General features: G+C 49.1%; 1 protein-coding gene across 3 annotated transcripts in view; it reads right to left on the minus strand.

The window, feature by feature from the left end:
• dalrd3 (DALR anticodon binding domain containing 3) overlaps positions 1 to 13,811 on the minus strand; it is an 89,357-nt gene extending 75,546 nt beyond the window's left edge. For 2 of the 3 annotated variants that reach the window (XM_086002070.1, XM_086002069.1), the window contains exons 1-3: positions 13,567 to 13,811; positions 8,293 to 8,594; positions 5,977 to 6,272 (exon numbers count right to left, since the gene is read on the minus strand). In XM_086002070.1, the coding sequence (XP_085858196.1) occupies positions 5,977 to 6,272; positions 8,293 to 8,594; positions 13,567 to 13,770 (802 nt within the window). In that variant the 5' untranslated portion in view covers positions 13,771 to 13,811. Of the gene's footprint in view, positions 1 to 5,976; positions 6,273 to 8,292; positions 8,595 to 10,881; positions 10,909 to 13,566 lie in introns of those variants that run through there. The other variant, XM_086002071.1, reaches the window with a different exon arrangement.
• Between the last annotated feature and the right edge of the window lie 5,435 nt (positions 13,812 to 19,246).

Genomic DNA, 19,246 nt, shown 5'->3' on the forward strand with positions numbered 1-19,246 from the left:
TGGCGTTGGGAGTGCCAGCCTAGATTTTTGTGCTCAAGTCCTGGAGTGGGACTTGAACCCACGACCTTCTGACTCCGAGGCGAGTGTGCTGCCCACTGAGCCACGGCTGACACTGTGCTGGTTCACATTGCTGCTACAGAGGAAGTAATAGGTAAGCTTAAACAAAATGTCCAGTCCAATCCAGCAGATTTGCGGTTACATAGAAGATAGGAGCAGGAGTGGGCCATTCGGCCCCTCGAGCCCGCTCCACCATTCAATGAGTTCATGGCTGATCATTTTATCGGTACCTGGGAAAACTTAAAGGCTTGTTGTCTGATCTTCTCTCACCTCCAACTTCTCCTTGTTGCAGCCGTCCTTGTGTTTTATATTTTGACACAGCCATGGTTATTGCTCTTCTGAGCCTTCCTCTTTTGTCCCTTCGAAGCTCCAATTACACAATCCCATATCCACGTCCTCTCTATACTGAAATCAAGACTTATCACACGGTTTCCTACTCTTTCCCAGGATCTAAAAAATGGAACTCTTTGCTTCGCCTCAGTCTCTATCTCCTCCGAACACCTGCAGGTTTTAAAATCTAAACTGGGCTTCACCGAACCCTACTTATTGACATACGCCATTGTCTATTCTCTTTTTATTTCCAATCTTGGTGCTGTCCTGCACTAAGAAATGTGTCCCTTCATCTGGAAATCTCAACTTAAAGCTTAAACTTAGTGAGTTTACAGATACCACCACAACTTGATGCAAAGGAAGTTTAATTTTAATAGGATCAGAAGTGTAGATAAGATTTAAGATATCGATCACAGTTTTAGTTGAGTGTACAATGATACTGCCTAGGAGAGAAGAAAAAACTTGCATTTATATAGCGCTTTTCACGACCTCGGGACATCTCTAAGCGCTTCAAGTCAATGAAGTGCAATCACTGTTGCAGAGAAACGTAGCAGCCAATTTGTGCACAGCAAGGTCCCACAAATAGCAAAGAGGTAAATGCCCAGATAATCTGTTTCTTACAGCGTCAACTGTGGCTCAGTTGGTGGCACCCTCGCCTCAGTACTCGGAGTGCTGCACTGTCGGAGGGGCAGTACTGAGGGAGCGCTGCACTGTCGGAGGGACAGTACTGAGGGAGCGCTGCACTGTCGGAGGGACAGTGCTGAGGGAGCGCTGCACTGTCGGAGGGACAGTACTGAGGGAGTGCGACACTGTCGGAGGGGCAGTACGGAGGGAGCGCTGCACTGTCGGAGGGGCAGTACTGAGGGTGTGCTGCACTGTCGGAGGGGCAGTGCTGAGGGAGTGCGACACTGTCGGAGGGGCAGTACGGAGGGAGCGCTGCACTGTCGGAGGGGCAGTACTGAGGGTGTGCTGCACTGTCGGAGGGGCAGTACTGAGGGAGTGCTGCACTGTCGGAGGGGCAGTACTGAGGGAGTGCTGCACTGTCGGAGGGGCAGTACTGAGGGAGTGCTGCACTGTCAGAGGTGCCCTCTTTCGGATGAGACGTTAAACCGAGGTCCCCGTCTGCTCTCTCAGGTGGACGTAAAAGATCCCATGGCACTATTTCGAAGAAGAGCAGGGGAGTTCTCCCCGGTGTCCCTGCCAATATTTATCTCTCAACCAGTATCACTAAAACAGATTATCTGGTCATTATCACATTGCTGTTTGTGGGAGCTTGCTGTGCGCAAATTGGCTGCCGTGTTTCCTACATTACAACAGTGACTACATTTCAAAAAGTACTTCATTGGCTGTAAAGCGCTTTGGGACGTCCGGCAGTTGTGAAAAGCGCTACAGGAAACTTTTTTTTATCCGGCACCGACGTGGTGCCGGTTCATCAAAAATTCCAGATAACCGAAAGCTATAGTAAAAGATAGGGAGAGCTGACAGCTCCGTATAAAGCAACAAACCCTGTTGCTTAGCAACAAGTGCAGAACAATGGCCACAAGTTCCAAGCATCTCTGTAGCTTAGCAACAGCTGCAGCCACACCCTTGCACAGCAACAGATCGAGGAAGGCAAGTACAATATGAAGTAAAACTTACCTGAACCTACTCCTGAATTTTGCCGGTTAACCAAGATTTCCGGTTACTTAGGTGCCGGTAAATCGAAAGTTTCCTGTATATAAATGCAAGTCTTTCTTTTGGTGTTGTTTTGAGGGATAAATGTTGGCTGGGAGAACTCTCCTGTTCTTCCTCCGAGTGCCATGACAGAATCTGACACATAGGAAATGCAGATTGACCACACAGCGGAGAGGTAAGAGAAACACTTGACTGAGTAGTTCCATGGGCGATTCACTAGTCTAGCTAGCTACAGCATGGGCGATCACACACTTCCTGTAACATGTTCAATCCTTTGGCACATTTATTCTACCACACCTGATTGGGGCAACTCCCCTCACAAAGGAGACTCCCAGCCCCCCTCCTCTCAACGCCGACTTCCAAACCACAAAGAGCGTTTAAACAAACCCTAAACACAATGCTTAAAGCTTCCTGTATTTGCACAATGATCCTTTACAATTAGGATAAGCTATACTTTCTACTTCCTGCACTCTGCCCTCTTATTAGATACAAAACAATCAGTGGTGTGTTTCAGTTCCCTCTGTCCAAGAACATAAAATTCCATCATGTCTACAAATTCTTGATTCACCTGTCGATCAAACAAAGCCAGCGTTCTCCTCTGCAACCTGACCTCTCGCACCAAGACTGAAGAGCAACTACACCACTTGGCCTCAAAGGGACGCACACCTCTCTCCTTGGAGGGAGGGAGGGGCACAAACCTACATTCTATTTCATATCCTTTTGCTTTGTACTATCATCCCTTTTTGTCATTTAGGGGGAAAAATTCGGTTGATTAGCACCTAAGAGGGCGCAAAGCAACTGGCGCCCGAGCGCGGCGATGTTTGCACCGCTCGCGAAATTGACCAGACATTTTGCGCGGAGTTAAACACTACTGCCACGATCTCCTGCGTCCGCAGATCGTGACGTCAGTCGAGTGTGCAACGCCCCGGACCAGATATTGAGTCGCGCCCCCTGCCTTAGCGCCTGCCGCTAGGAACGACAGGTAGAGGGGAACGTTTTCAAGTCGGGAAGGGGCTGGGGGAGCGCTATTTGAAGGTGGGCACGTCCTGCCTTTTCTTGTCGGCAAAATTTTTGGTTTTAACGCTGTCCTAAGGAGTTTTGGCCCTCGGCACCACTTTTGAGGTTCCTAAGCACCGAGCTCTTTCCCTGGGCCTATCCATTAGTGCTTCCAACACAGTTGCTTTTGAGGTCTCTCCAGGCCGAGATTCAAGGCTGCAATGAGCAGGGAGTGGCTGGCCAGCAAGATGGCCCCTCCCCTTTAAGAACTGGACGGCGGCAGTCTGTCTGGCTTCCATGGTAACGGACATCGCCTGAGCTTTGGTAGCGTTCTGAGGTAGCGCCTCGCTCCCTGACGTTAGCACCTTAAGAGAGGTGTGTAGCGCCTGATTTAGCGCTCCAATCATCTCCAGGGGCGATAGAGGCCAATTTTGCAGTCAGAGGCGATAATTAGCGCCGGGCGCTAAACTTTGCGCCCGACCGATATTAGCGCCCTAAAATGGGCGATACCGAATTTCTCTCTCTTAATCTCTCCTGCCTTCCACCCTATCACAGACCTTCCCTTTTGTTCTTTCCTCCCTCCCCGCTTTCCCTGCCCCTGCACCTGTTTAAAAACCTGTTCCGTCTCCAACTTTTTCCAGTTCTGACGAAGGGTCATCGACTGAAACGTTAACTCGGTTTCTCTTCCCTACAGATGCTGCCTGACCTGCTGAGAGTTTCCAGCATTTTCTGTTCTTATTTTTATTCTATTTTCATCACTTCCGACTTATTATGTAATGCTGCAGATTGACTTTATATTTCCGGGGGGTCTAACTTGTGGAAACCCATCAGCGTGGTTAATAGCCTTCAAATCAAACTACAGGACACTCTCGATTTACCGGCACCTAAATAACCGGAAATCTCTGTTAACCGGCAAAATTCAGGAGTAGGTTCAGGTAAGTTTTACTTCATATTAGTGGCCGTTCCTGGATCTGTGGCTGTGTAACCGGGGTTCCTGCACTTGTTGCTAAGCAACAGGGAAGCCTGGATTTGTTGCTGTGTACGGAGCTCTCGTACTTTTTAACTATACCTCTCTGTAATCCGGACTTTTTGATAAACCGGCACCACGCCGGTCCCGTCGGTGCCGGATAAAAAAGAGTTTCCTGTACCAAGATCCACAGAGGTAGAGAGATGGTTTGTCTGATGTGCAGAGCATGCTATCTCCCTGTAAAGACAGACTCTATTTACCCAAATCCAGAGAACCTGGGTAAGAGTTGGCAAATGTCAAGCCTTGGGGATCAAGTGCACACAGGGGTACTGCTGGGGTTTAACTGGTTAAAACTGCGCAGCTTGCCGGTACCGAGCATTGGTAAGTCTCCTTGGGCTTGTCCAGCTAGGATCGCCGTGCCTGTTTGAGGCACTCGCTTGCAGGATTATCTGGAACCAAATGGGAAGGCAATGACAGGCTTACCTCTCCAGGCCCCACCAATAGAAAGAGAGAAAGACCGACCTGCGTTGATATAGCGCATTTCACAACCATCGGATGCCCCAAAGTGCTTTACAGCCAATAAAGTATTTTTCTGGCATAGTCACTGTTGTAATGTAGGAAACGCAGCAGCCAATTTGCGCACAGCAAGCTCCCACAAACAGCAATGTGATAATGACCAGATAATCTGTTTTTAGTGATGTTGACTAAGAGATAAATATTGGCCAGGACACCGGGGAGAACTCCCCAGCTCTTCTTTGAAATAGTGCCACGGGATCTTTTACATCCACCCGAGAGAGCAGACGGGACCCTCGGTTTAATGTCTCATCCGAAAGACGGCACCTCCGACAGTGCAGCACTCCCTCAGCACTGCACTGGAGTGTCTGCCTAGCTTTTTGCGCTCGAGTCTCTGGAGTGGGACTATGAACCCACGACCTTCTGACTCGAGAAGCGAGCGTGCTGCCCACTGAGCCACGGCTGACACACCAATGGCCAGTTTGAACAACTTACCCCTCTACGGTTTAGAGCAAGAGTTCCTGACAAAGGTTGGCGACAGTGGCTTTCCCTGGGTTTCTTCAATTTATGCTATTTGGGGACTCCACTGCAGTGTGTGTGTGAAGATTAGTCCGCCTCTATGCCCGCAGTTCAGTGGAATCTCCAGTACCCTACCCCTCAAATTATTCATCAGAAGTTCAAAATGTGCGAGTCACAAATCATGGAGGGAGTTCAGCGAAGATTCACCAGGCTGATACCTGGGATGGCAGGAATGACATATGAGGAGAGATTGGGTCGATTGGGCTTGTACTCGCTGGAGTTTAGAAGAATGAGAGGGGATCTCATTGAAACTTATAAAATTCTGACAGGACTGGACAGACTAGATGCAGGAAGGATGTTCCCGATGGTCGGGGCGTCCAGAACCAGGGGTCACAGTCTAAGGATAAGGAGTAAGCCATTTAGGACAGAGATGAGGAGGAATTTCTTCACCCAGGGAGTGGTGAACCTGTGGAATTCTCTACCACAGAAGGCAGTAGAGGCCAATACATTAAATATATTCAAGAAGAAGTTGGATATATTTCTTAAGGCTAAAGGGATCAAGGGGTATGGGGAGAAAGCAGGGACAGGGTACGGAATTTGGATGATCAGCCATGATTGCATTGAATGGCGGAGCAGGCTCGAGCGGCCGAATGGCCTACTCCTGCTCCTATCTTCTATGTTTCTATGTACAGTATCTTTTTTTAAATTGTGCTCGTCTTCACTGCCATGTCGAGGATATTGCTGTACTTTACATGCTTATCTTCCACTTTCCGTTATTCAGGGGGAGAAAGGGGTTCCACTGCAGTTAATTTTGTTCTGATTCTAGCCTTATGCTCCCATATTGCTAAAAATGAGGGAGGGGAACTTTCAAGCGTCTTTGTTTCTCCCCCCCCCAGAAAACAAATGAAGTCGGGACCTACCCAAAGCCACGTCCAAGTTGGCATCGTAACCTTTGAGTTCCTTCTCTTTCACGAACTGTCTTAAATGCACCTTGAACAGCACATCTTCTGGCAGTGAATTATGTGCCTGCCCTGAAGGGGCCTCCGACTTCCCGAGCTGCGTATAAACCGACTGCGACAGGATCTTCTTGAAGTGGGAAACTCTTCCCTCGTCGGACGTGCTCTGTAGGGTGGACGCCCAATTAACTCTCAGTAACTTCAGAAGGTTGCAGACGCCGGTGTTTCGGGGAAGATTTGGCGTTGCGCGCACCGCGCAGCTAAAGGGAGAAAGACGGGTCAAAAGTGAGAGACATTCAGTCAACACAAAAAGCACAAAGCTGTACCTGCACACAACGCTTCTGGCCACTGACTTTCTGAAACACTGGCTCCCAGAAACGAAGCGACCTCAAGGTCATTGGCTCCAATCAGTGGAAATACCTTTTTAATGAAAATTAGATACAAGAATGTGCAGTTGTATAGAACCTGTAATGTATAGGAAACTCTCGATTTACCAGCACCTAAATAACCGGAAATCTCTGTTAACCGGCAAAATTCAGGAGTAGGTTCCGGTAAGTTTTACTTCATATTAGTGGCAGTTCCTGGATCTGTGGCTGTGTAACTGGGGTTCGTGCACTTGTTGCTAAGCAACAGGGAAGCTTGGTCTGTGGTCGGGGTTCCTGCACATGTTGCTAAGCAACAGGGAAGCCTGGATTTGTTGCTGTGTACGGAGCTCTCGTACCTTTTAACTATACCTCTCTGTAATCCGGACTTTTTGATAAACCGGCACCGCGCCGGTCCCGTCGGTGCCAGATAATAAAGAGTTTCCTGTAACTCTCCGAGGTGCATCAGCGGACAAACAAACACGGAGCAGCAACAGAAAAGTTACAGATGACCCAAGTATGATCTTTTTGAGGAGGCTTTCAAAGGTCAAGAGCCCTCAGATGGAGGGGCTTAGGGAAGGAGTTCCAGACAGTAGGGTTGAGGCAGCTGAATGCTCGACCACCAAGGGTTAGTGCAGAGGGATAGGAGGCAAGGTTCAGAGAACCAAAGAGTGAGAGCTGATGTTCTTCTTCTTAGGCAGTCCCTCGGGAACCGAGGATGACTTGCTTCCACATTAAAAATGAGTTCTCAGGTGACTGATGAGTCCAATGCGAGACCTACAGTCTCTGTCACAGGTGGGGCAGACGGTGGTTGAAGGGGCGGGTGGGTGGGGTGCTTGGGTTGACGTGCGCTCCTTGCGCTGCCTGCACTTGGCTTCCGCTTGCTCCCGGCGAAGAGACTCAAGGTGTTCGGCGCCTTCCCGGATGCTTCTCCTCCACTTTGTGCGGTCTTGGGCCAGGGATTCCCAGGTGTCGGTGGGGGTGTTGCACTTTTTCAAGGAGCCTTTGAGGGTGTCCTTGAAGCGTTTCCTCTGCCCACCTGGTGCTCTCTTGCAATGGAGAGCTGATGTAGGACAGGAGGGGGTTCCAAAGGAAAGTTAGGCCAAGGCAGCTTGTGAACGAGTATTTTGAATTCAATGTGTGATTGACAAGGGTACAGGTGATGTACGAGCAGGACATGGTGCCGGACAGGATGTAGGCAGCAGCGTTTAAGATGTCGGAATCTGTGCAGAATGGGAGTCTGGAGGCCACCGTAGGAGAGGTGGAGGCTGGAAGTAATGAAAACAAGGTTCAGGGTCTTGGGGGCAGGCGATATTGTGGATGTAGAAATGAACAGTCTTATTGATCAATAGGATATGTAGTTTGAAACTCCTCTAGGGACTGAGAGGGATACCCAAAGTTGCACACTGTCTGACTGAGCCAGAGCAAGCAATCAGGGAGGGGGATGGAGCCAGAGGCAAAGGGTAGTTTTAGATACGAATGCGCCTTGAAGAATCCGATTTCCTCCCCTCTTCCAAATGCACCAACTCTTTGAGGTGCAGTTCCGTGGGCACCGACAGTCCTGCAGCCTTGTGCATTCTGTGTAAATTAATGCAACATGTTTAAGTCCTCTGGTGGTGCCAAAAACGTTGGCAAACAATTCCTCGCGGCATTTCAATCCAGTCGTTGACCATGTTAGATGGATTAACCTGCTTAAATGGATTAAAATCACATAGAATGATTGTGCCAAAGCGTTAATTAATGCACAATGAGGAAATTAAACTGCCTTGAGTTATCTCAGGGGTGTTTTAAATAGGAGTGTCAGCATTGGAGCTCCTGACTTATGGGGTACAATCACTGCCCACTCAGCCCCACAGAGCTGAAGCACTCGCGGAGGAGAGGATGTTGTGAGCAGGCAGGTTATTTAAGTAAAACTCACCCTTGCTGCCTTAACACTTCAGCTAGGTGGTCCGCCAGTAGGATAGCTCGCAAGTGACTAACTGTAAGCGATTCCGGCGCTCGACTCCCCTGCAGAGGCGCACAGTTCAGAACCACGCACTTCTGCTTCGCCGACAGGGCCTTCAAAGGTCTCGTGTAGAGAGGGAGGTTGCTGAGGACCTGTTTAAAAAGGGCAGGATGGTCCAAGCGAATCACCAGCCCAGCGCCCGTCTGCTCGCAGCTGTGTATGTAGAGGCGGTGGCGGCACTCGGACAGCAATCTTTCTATGAGATCTTCAGGAACCTGAAACCATTTGAAGACGCTGGTTAGTTACAATTATTTTTGCACCTTCGGGGACAACAATTTAAAAAACAAAACAGAAAATGTTGAGCAGGCCGGTCAGTATCTACACCAGAAAAGATAGGCTAACATTTTGAGAGAGGGAACGACTTTGAAGATAGATTATACCCAAACTGAATAATCGTCTTTGCTTTTATCACCAAGAACCACAGGAGCGTCATCAAACAAAATTTGACACCGAGCCACATAAGGAGATATTAGGACAGGTGACCAAAAGCTTGGTCAAAGAGGTAGGTTTTAAGGAGCGTCTTAAAGGAGGAAAGCGAGGCGGAGAGGTTTAGGGAGGGAATTTCAGAGCTTAGGGCCCAGGCAGCTGAAGGCGCGGCCACCAATGGTGGAGGGATTACAATCAAGGATGTGCAAGAGGCCAGAATTGGAGGAGCGCAGAGATCTCGGAGGATTGTAGGGCTGGAGGAGGTTACAGAGATGTGGAGGGCTGAGGCCATGGAAGGATTTGAAAACAAGGATGAGAATTTTAAAATCGAGGCGCTGCTCAACTGGGAGCCAATGTCAGTCAGCGAGCACAAGGGGCGATGGGTGAACGGGATTTGGTGCGAAACGAGGCGGAGACCAACTTTTACCTTTTTTGTTTTATGGGGGAAGGGGGGGGGAACAAAAAAACAAATATTTGACCCCAAGTCCCTATTACATATTGCTTCGACAACCTGCTGTGCGGCCTTTAGAAGAAAGCACTGGTGCTCCACCATGTGGCGGATTTGGTTAGTGCACTTTACCGTACAGATCAGACGGGTTTGATGCCGAGTTAACGTGTATCCGCTGGGAAGGCGAGTTCCAGTGCAACAACTGCGGGGGTTCTTGTTCCTGAATGCTGGGGGGTGGAAGCTTTAAATTCCAAAGCCCGTATTGTGAAGAATTATGACCTACAATCAAGAGAAGTGTATTGGAGCCTGATCCTCCTTCCATGTTTCTATAGATATATTTCTTAAGGCTAAGGGGTTCAAGGGATATGGGGAGAAAGCAGGGACAAGGTACTGAGTTTGGATGATCAGCCATGATCGCATTGAATGGCGGAGCAGGCTCGAGGGGCGGAATGGCCTACTCCTGCTCCTATCTTCTATGACTTTGTCCCCTTGATCATACTGATGAAAATGGGCAATTGAAAACTCATACAATAGTACCTTTCCCACTCCCTCACTCTTTCCCCATATCCCTGCAATTTGTTTCTCCTTCAAGTATTTATCCAATTCCCTTTTGAAAGCTACTATTGAATCTGTATCCACCACCCTTTCAGGCAGCGCATTCCAGATCATAACCAATCGTTGCGTAAAAATGTTTTTTCCTCATGTCGCCTCTGGTTCTTTTGCCTTAACTCTGTGCCCTCTGGTTATCGACCCTTCAGCCACTGAAAACTGTTTCTCTTTATTGACTCTATCTAAACCCTTCATGATTTTAAACACCTCTATCGAATCTTCTCTTCGCCTTCTCTGCTCCAAGGAGAACAACCCCAGCTTTTCCAGTCTATCCACGTAACTGTATTCCTTCATCCCTGGTACCATTCTAGTAAATCTCTTCTGCACCCTCTCCAAAGCCTTCACATCCTTCCTAAAGTGCGGTGTCCAGAACTGGACACAATACAGGAAACTCTCGATTTACCGACACCCAAACAACCGGAAATCTCGGTTAACCGGCAAAATTTAGGAGTAGGTTAAGTTTTTCCTCATATTAGTGGCCGTTTCTTGATTCTTGGCTGTGTAATCGGGGGTTTCTGCACTGGTTGCTAAGCAACAGGGACGCTTGGTCTGTGGCCGGGGTTCTTGCAGCTGTTGCTAAGCAACAGGGAAGCCTTGTTTTTGTTGCTGTGTACGGAGCTCTCGTACCTTTTAACTATAACTCTGTAATCCGGACTCTTTGATAAACCGGCACCACGCCGGTCCCAGATAAAAAAGAGCTTCCTGTACTCCAGCTGGGGCCGAACTAGTGTTTTATATGTAACACAAAGTGCCTTAAGTTTAAAGTTCACTGTTTCTATCATTTATTATTAAATGCCTTAAGTAAATCCACTTGTATCTGCGAAAAACTGAGCAGAATTTGTAGCGGCAAGTGTAATATAGCGATGCTGCCAGCATCCTCCATAATGGTCTCCTATCAGACACAGCAGTACCTAAAACATTTTGATTTAAAGGGGAACTATCTTATTAATAAAGCATTTAGAAAACTTGCTCTGCAAAACATTCTTTGTTCTATACATCATATAAACTGATTACACTACCTCTTCCAACATATCATAAAGGTTTGACAATTTATCTGATTTGAGAGCCTGGAGACCGTCCCAGGTGTTTTCTGCAGCTGCCGAGGGGTGGAGCAGGATAGGACCGCGTCATAAAAGACTGGTTAGCCCCTTCTATCGAGCCCTTGCTGATTTACTTCCAATTCCGTTGGCTATGTTTCCGCACACCTCTTACCGCCATTGAAGGCACTGACTTGGGCTGTGGTAAAGTGCCACGTGCCAAACAGAGCCCCCCTCCAGTATCTCCCCCCTCCGTGCCCGTCCTTCAAGTGTGAACCAACACGGGGACTGATTTGATGTCGGCTTTCTGTAGCCCACTGACAGAAGTTCTTGCCCAATGTCTGCATACGCCCACTTATCTGCAGCAGCAGTGGAACCCTGCTTGACTTTTTTTTCTCTCTCCTCCTTTCTTAGCCTGTGGGTGGAGCACACATGTAACTCATAAGAATTAGGAACAGGAGTCGGCCATACGGCCCCTCGAGCCTGCTCCGCCATTCAATAAGTTCATGGCTGATCATCGACTTCAACTCCACTTTCCCGCCCGATCCCCATATCCCTTGATTCCCCTAGAGTCCAAAAAACTATCTATCTCAGCCTTGAATATACTCAACGACTCAGCATCCACTGCCCCCTGGGGTAGAGAATTCCAAAGATTCACAACCCTCTGAGTGAAGAAATTCCTCCTCACAGTCCCCTTATCCTGTGACTATGTTCTCAACTCTCCAGCCTGGAGAAACAATCTCTCAGCATCTATCCTGTCAGTCCCCCTCAGAACCATATATATTTCAACTCGACCGCTGCCCTGAATGGGATCAATTATCCGAGGCTAGCCGGAGGATCTAACTGGGAGCGTCTGGTCTATATGGATTCATACCACAATGGGCAGTGTTTACACCCACTAGGCCATTGGGAGCAGCTTCACAAAAAGCATTTTTAAAACCAATATTTGCCAAAGGTATGGCTTAAATCACACCCGTGCATAACCTGTGTAAGACAGAGTGAGGCTGCCTCGCTCAAATTAACTTGCCCCACCACTTTCCAAAGGAGTTGAACAGACTTGTCTACTCTGCAGCTGCTACGATTTTTGCTGCTGTCTAACCTAATCATTTAATGCCACAAGGGACTGATTTAAAAAGAAAACCACGGCAATAGCGTGTAAGAGATGCCCAGTGCAACCAATGGGTTGAAGGCGCCTCAAACAGCAGGTGTTTTGGGCCATTTATGAATAGCGAGGTCTCATTTTGTAACTTTGACAGCAAGCAGCATCAGGTCATCTGTCACAAAGCTGGTGGACCAAAAAGATCATGGAGGTTTAAGCGCAGGAAGCCATTTGGCCCACTGTGTCTACAGCAATCCATAAATAATCCCACTGCCACACACGCTCTCCATACCCCTGTATCTTCCTAGGCGTCAAATATCCGTACAATTTCTCCATTTTAAAATGCAATGCTCTCTGCCTCAACAGCTCCATTTGGCGATGCATTCCAGGCTCCAACAACCTGCCGTGCAAAGAGATTTCTCCTAACCCTTCCCACTCTCTCAGCGACTATTTTAAATTGACAACCCCACGTCCAGGACTCCCCACCCAGCCTTGGCAACATGATGAAGCCACTCGGCCCCTCGAGCCTGTTGCCCCATTCACTGAGATCACGGCTGAGCAGCAAGAATTCACTCTATCCAAAACGTTCGTGATTTTTAAAGAAAAAAAACTCTTAAATCTTCGCTTTAGCCTTCTCCGCTCCAGTGGAAATGATCCCAGGATTATCTTACAAAAGAAAGACTTGCATTTCTATAGCGCCTTTCACAAACTCAGGACGTCCCAAAGAGCTTTACAGCCAATGAAACACTTTTTGAAGTGTAGTCACTGTTGTAATGTAGGAAACACAGCAGCCAATTTGCGCACAGCAAGCTCCCACAAACAGCAATGTGATAATGACCAGATAATCTATTTTTAGTGATGTTGGTTGAGGGATAAATATTGGTCAGGACACCGGGGATAACTCCCCTGCTCTTCTTCGAAATAGTGCCATGGGATCTTTTATGTCCACCTGAGAGAGCAGACGGGGCCTTGGTTTAACGTCTCATCTGAAAGACGGCACCTCCAACAGTGCAGCACTCCCTCAGTACTGCACTGGGAGTGTCAGCCTGGAGTTTTGTGCTCAAGTATCTGGAGTGGGACTTGAATCCACGACCTTCTGACTCAAGGGCAAGAGGGAGTACCACCCACTGAGCCACAGCTGACATCTCGCTCCTTGCAAGTGACCATTGGCTATAAGGAGTGACCCCACTGGCTACAAGGATGGGCACAAGGAGTGACCTCACTGGCTACAAGGATGGGCACAAGGAGTGACCCCACTGGCTACAAGGAGTGACCTCACTGGCTACAAGGATGGGCACAAGGAGTGACCCCGCTGTTTATAACGAATGACCGCTGTCTACAAGGAGTGACCCCGCTGTCTACAAGGAGTGACCCCGCTGGCTACAAGGATGGGCACAAGGAGTGACCCCGCTGGCTACAAGGAGTGACCGCTGGGTATAGCGAGGGGCATCACTCGATGGGGTACAAGGTGCCCCCATCGCAACATCACCTTCTGGTCAGCCACAGCCCGACCCCTTGCCTTGGGAGGAGCCTCTCCTTTAACCCTTGCCCCTTTGACCCTGGCCCACCTGGCCCCGCCGGTACACTTTGCTCAGGGCCCCGCGGGGCGCGATCCAGTCCCGGCCTCTCAGGTTGCGCCCGCTGCTCTCCTTGAACCAGAGGCGGCCGGCCGGGCCACTCGGGCTCGGGCTCAGCGCCTCCTCCAGCGCGGCCGCACAGCCAGCGAGGCTGAAGCCCGGGTGCGGGGAGCGGGAGCCGCCGGGCCGCGCCATCCCCGACCCCCCCACAGCACCGCTTCCGGGTCACCCGGCCACTCTTCCGGCGCCGGTTGCCGTGGAAACCTCGATCAAACCCGGGCCTTCACACCCAGGGAGAGCCTCTCAAAGACTTTCAAAAGACAGACTTGGATTTACACAGCGTCTTTCACGACCACCGGACGTCCCAAAGCGCCTTACAGCCAATGAAGTACTTTTTGAAATAACAACAGAAAATGCTGGAAAAACTCAGCAAGTCAGGCAACATCCGTGGAGAGAAATTTGAGTTGACGTTTCGGGCTTGACCCTTCTTCAAAACTGGAGAGAAAAGGAACTAGATCGAAGGCAGGGCTGCGATCGGACAAAAGAATAAAAGAACCAAGAGAAGTAAAAGAGATTAGAAGCTAGACGAGATGGTAATAGGCTGTGATTAGGTGTAAAGTGTGCTGGCAGGGCAAAAGATAGCTGCCAGGTGTGAGAGAGAAACAAAAGGAAAGGGGGGGGGGGGGGGGGAAAGGAAAGGAGTGGAAAAATATAAGTGAAAATGAAATAGGGGCCGAGGTTATGATCTGAAATTGTTGAACTCGATATTGAGACCGGAAGGCTGCAGACTGCCTAATCGGAAGATGAGGTGCTGTTCCTCGAGTTTACGTTGAGCTTCCGTGGAACAGTACAAGAGGCCAAGGACGGTGAGGTCCGAGTGGGAATGGAGCGGTGAATTGAAATGACAGGCGACCGGAAGCTCGGGGTCACCCTTACGGACTGAACGGAGGTGTTCCGCAAAGCGGTCACCCAATCTGCGTTTGGTCTCCCCAATGTAGAGGAGACCGCATCGTGAGCAGCGAATACAGTATACTAGATTGCGAGAAGTACAAGTAAATCGCTGTTTCACCTGGAAGGGGTGTTTGGGGCCCTGGACAGTGGGGAGGGGGGAGGTATAGGGGCAGGTGTTACATCTCCTCCGCTTGCACGGGAAGGTGCCAGGCGAAGGGGAAGGGCTGTTTGGGGTGATAGAGGAGTGGACTAGGGTGTCTCGGAGAGAGCGGTCCCTGCGGAATGCTGAAAGGGGAGGGGAGGGGAAGATACGTTTGGTGGTGGGATCACTTTGGAGGTAGCGGAAATGCCGGAGGATGATCCGTTGAATGTGGAGGCTGGTGGGGTGAAAGGTGAGGACAAGGGGAACCCTATCGTGGTTCCGGGAGGGAGGGGCAGGGGTGAGGGCAGAGGTGCGGGAGATAGAACTGACACGGTCGAGGGCAGTGTCAACCACGGTAGAGGGGAATCCTCGGTTGCGGAAAAAGGAAGACATGTCTGAAGCACTGGTGTGGAAGGTGGCATCGTCGGAGCAGATACGGCGGAGGCGGAGAAACTGGGAGAATGGAATAGAGTCCTTACAGGAAGCGGGGTGGGAGGAAGTGTAGTCCAGGTAGCTGTGGGAGTCAGTGGGCTTGTAGTAAATATTGGTCGATAACCTATCCCCAGAGATGGAGACGGAGAAGTCGAGGAAGGGAAGGGAAGAGTCAGAGATGGACCATGTGAAGGTGAGGGAAGGGTGGAAATTGGAGGCAAAGTGAATGAAATTGTCAAGTTCGGGGCGAGAGCAGGAAACGGCACCGATACAGTCATCAATGTATCGGAAAAAGAGGTGAGGGAGGGGACCCGAGTAGGACTGGAACAAAGATTGTTCCACATAGCCCACGTTGAAGTTTGGTCACTGTTGTAATGTGGAAAACACAGCAGCCAATTTGTGCACAGCAAGCTCCCACAAACTGCAATGTGACAATGACCAGATAATCTGTTTTTGTGATGTTGACTGAGGGATAACTATTGGCCCAGGACACCGGGATAACTTCCCTGCTCTTCTTCAAAATAATGCCACGGGATCTTTTACGTCCACCTGAGAGAGCAGACGGGGCCTCGGTTTAACGTCTCATCCGAAAGACGGCACCTCCGACAGTGCGGCTGGGAGTGTCAGCCTTGATTTTTGTGCTCAAGTCCCTGGAGTGGGACTATGAACCCACAACCTTCTGACTCAGAGGCACGAGTGTGCTACCCACTGAGCCACAGCTGACACTGTAATCATTGCACAGTGAACCCTAATTTTAATGCAAAGTTTTAATTCCCTGGCACAATCGCCATGTGCCAGCAGGTCTCGCTCATGAAACCCAGCCCTATGCATAGGGAAAAGAAAGAATTTTTGCATTTCTACAGCGCCTTTCATCTCAAAGCGCTTTACAGCCAATGAAGTACTTTTGAAGTGTAGTCACTGTTGTAATGTAGGAAACGTGGCAGCAAGCTCCCACAAACAGCAATGTGATAAATGACCAGATAATCTGTTTCAGTGATGTTGGTTGAGGGATAAATATTGGCCGGGACACCGGAGATAACTCCCCTGCTCTTCAAAATTGTGTCATGGGATCTTTTATGTCCACCTGAGAGGGGGCCTCGATTCAACGTCTCATCCGAGAGATGGCGTCTTCGACAGTGCAGCACTCCCTCAGTACTGCACTTAAGTGTCACTATTTTGTGCTTAACTCCCTGGAGTGGGACTTGAACCCATAGGGCGCGATCTTACCTTTCGGTGCGAGTTGGGAGCGGGTCAGCTGACTTGCGGGTCCCGATCCCGCCCCCAACGACGCACAGATGCTATTCTGCGTCAATTGGCCTTGTTAAGCCCGCTCTGTGGGCTTGCTGGCCAATTAAGAGAAAGCCGGTGTCAGATGACGTCAGTTGATGATGCGTCATTGCCGGTTTTCTTAAAGGGGACACACTCATTTTTGTTTAACAGATGATTTTTCAGTGTTTGACAGCATTGAGGTGCTGCAAACACTGACAATCACTGTACAAAAGTGAGCCCTTGTACCCAGGCTCTCCAGAGACTCTCTCCTTAGGGGAAAACAGATGGCAGCTGCAGGTGAGGTTACAGAAGCGATCTGTCACTGGTGAGAGAGGTTCTCCCAATGAGGTGGGATTACACAAACACTTCAAACCTTATTACCTACAGAAAAGTCTAAATGCATTAAAAATGATTTTCCCAACATTTTCTTACCTCTGAAACTCACCAGTGTACCATTGGATCCTTCACACCACTTCTGCAGCTGTCATCAATGAAGAAACATTACAGTAGACCCACAACACGCCACACTTACCTTGGCGTGGTGTCCGGACGTCAGAAAGCCCGCAGTCGACCTGGCAAAATTGAACAAAGCCTCTTAACTCGATCGATAGCAAAATACTGCAGATGCTGGAAATCCGAAATAACAACAGAAAATGCTGGAAAAACTCAGCAGGCCAGGCAACATCCATGGAGAGAAGTTAGAGTCGACGTTTCGGGTCTAACCCTTTTTCAAACTGGAAAGGAGATAAAATAGATCGAAGGCAGGGCTGCGATAGAACAAAAGAAGTAAAAGAGACATTAAGAGGTATTCAAAACCAGACGAGATGGTAATAGGACAGTGGAGACAAAAGACGGCAAGATTAGGTGTGAAGTGTACTGGCAGAAAGAGAGACAGCTGCCATGTGGGAGAGAGAAAAAAAAGGAAAGGGGGGGTGAAGGGAAGATCCAAAACAAAGGGGTGGAAAAAAAATATAAGTAAAAATGTAATAGGGGCCGAGGCTATGATCTGAAATTGTTGAACTCGATATTGAGTCCAGAAGGCTGCAAAGTGCCTAATCGGAAGATGAGGTGCTGTTCCTCGAGTTTACGTTGAGCTTCCATGGAACAATGCAAGAGGCCAAGGATGGTGAGGTCCGAGTGGGAATGGAGCGGTGAATTAAAATGACAGGCGACCGGAAGCTTGGGGTCACCCTTACGGACTGAACGGAGGTGTTCCGCAAAGCGGTCACCCAATCTGCGTTTGGTCTCCCCAATGTAGAGGAGACCGCATCGTGAGCCTGTTGACAGGCAGTTAAGCGCCTATAATCCTCTTCCCGCCGCTAGGAGTCGGGTCCATGCGCAAATCGGGGACCCGACACTTGGGAAGATTGTATGGAGGTGGGTTGACAGTGGATTTGGGACCCGCTGTCAATCTTTGCAATTTTGCCAGCAGCCCCGCCTCCAAGCCCACCTCCTGAGTGCCGGCAAAATTCACCCCATAGTCTTCTAATTCTGAGGCAAGAGTGCTATGACTGAGCCAAGGCAGACATCGAAGTTACAAGACAGAAGCAGGCCATTTTGCCCAACTAGTCTATATCTGTGTTTACCCTCTACGTGAGCAAATAGTTATGATCACATTTAACCATGCTCTTCCTATATTCCTACAAACTTTTTCCTTCATCCACCTATCCAATCTAATCCTGAATGTTGACAGAGTTTGTGTCTCAACCACTAACCCTGGAAGTGAAAATCCATCGCCTCACAACGCTCTGTGAAGAAGTTTCTCCTGTCCTCTGTTCTGAATCTTACATTTAATAATGTGTCTATGGCCACTTGTTCTTGACCCAGACATGGAACTAGTAACTAGAGCAGCACGGTGGCATAGTGGTTAGCACTGTTGCCTCACAGCGCCAGGGACCCGGGTTCGAATCCGGCCTCGGGTGACTGTCTGTGTGGAGTTTGCACATTCTCCCCGTGTTTGCGTGGGTTTCCTCCGGGTGCTCCGGTTTCCTCCCACAGTCCAAAGATGTGCGGGTTAGGTTGATTGGCTATGATAAATTGACCCTTAGTGTTAGGGGGATTAAATACGTGGGGTTACGGGGATAGGGTGGGATATGTGTTGGTGTAGGGGTTACGGGGATCGGGTGGGATATGTGTCGGTGCAGGCTCGATGGGCCGAAATGGCCTCTATCTGCACTGTGGGGTTTCTGTGAACCCAGAAGTTGAGAGTTCAAATCCCAAGTTGTGAAATTGAATCTGAAATGTTAATTGCGATATAAATATTGGCCGTAATACCGGGGAGAACTCCCCTGCTCTTCTGCAAAATAGTGGCAGGGGATCTTTTATCATCTACCTCAGAGGGCAGACGTGTGTTACAAGAGTCCTCAACAACCCTGAACTAGGAAAATCAGCCTGACATCCTAGTCCTGATGTCATTGGATAAAAGTGCACATGGGTGATCTTTGGGTGAGGGTACAATTGTACCAAAGCAAGCATCTCTGTATTATAGGCTTATTTTCTTTTCTCTTGTGTAACCCTAGGACTTCTAGCAGACTATCAAAACAAAAAGCTTTTCATATCTGGTAAAACGAGCCTGACTGTGCAAATGCTTTCTGTGGTAGAATAGCCTGCCAACTATCATTGTCGATTCTTGCCCTGGAACGCTCTGCCTGAAAGGGCGGTGGAAGCAAATTCAATAGTAACTTTCAAAAGGGAATTGGATAAATACTTGAAAAGGAAATATTTGCAGGGCTATTCGGAAAGAGCTGGAGGGTGTGGGACTAATTGGATCGCCCTTTCCAAAGAGCTGGCACAGACACAATGGATTGTATGCACTTCTGTGCCGTATGATTCTAGGAGGAATGGCCAACTGGATGGGATTAGGTATCCGAGCAGGAG

Source organism: Somniosus microcephalus, chromosome 11 (assembly GCF_052327205.1).
Source record: "Somniosus microcephalus isolate GS21.2 chromosome 11, FLI_Smic_1.0, whole genome shotgun sequence".
NCBI classification, from domain to species: domain Eukaryota; kingdom Metazoa; phylum Chordata; class Chondrichthyes; order Squaliformes; family Somniosidae; genus Somniosus; species Somniosus microcephalus.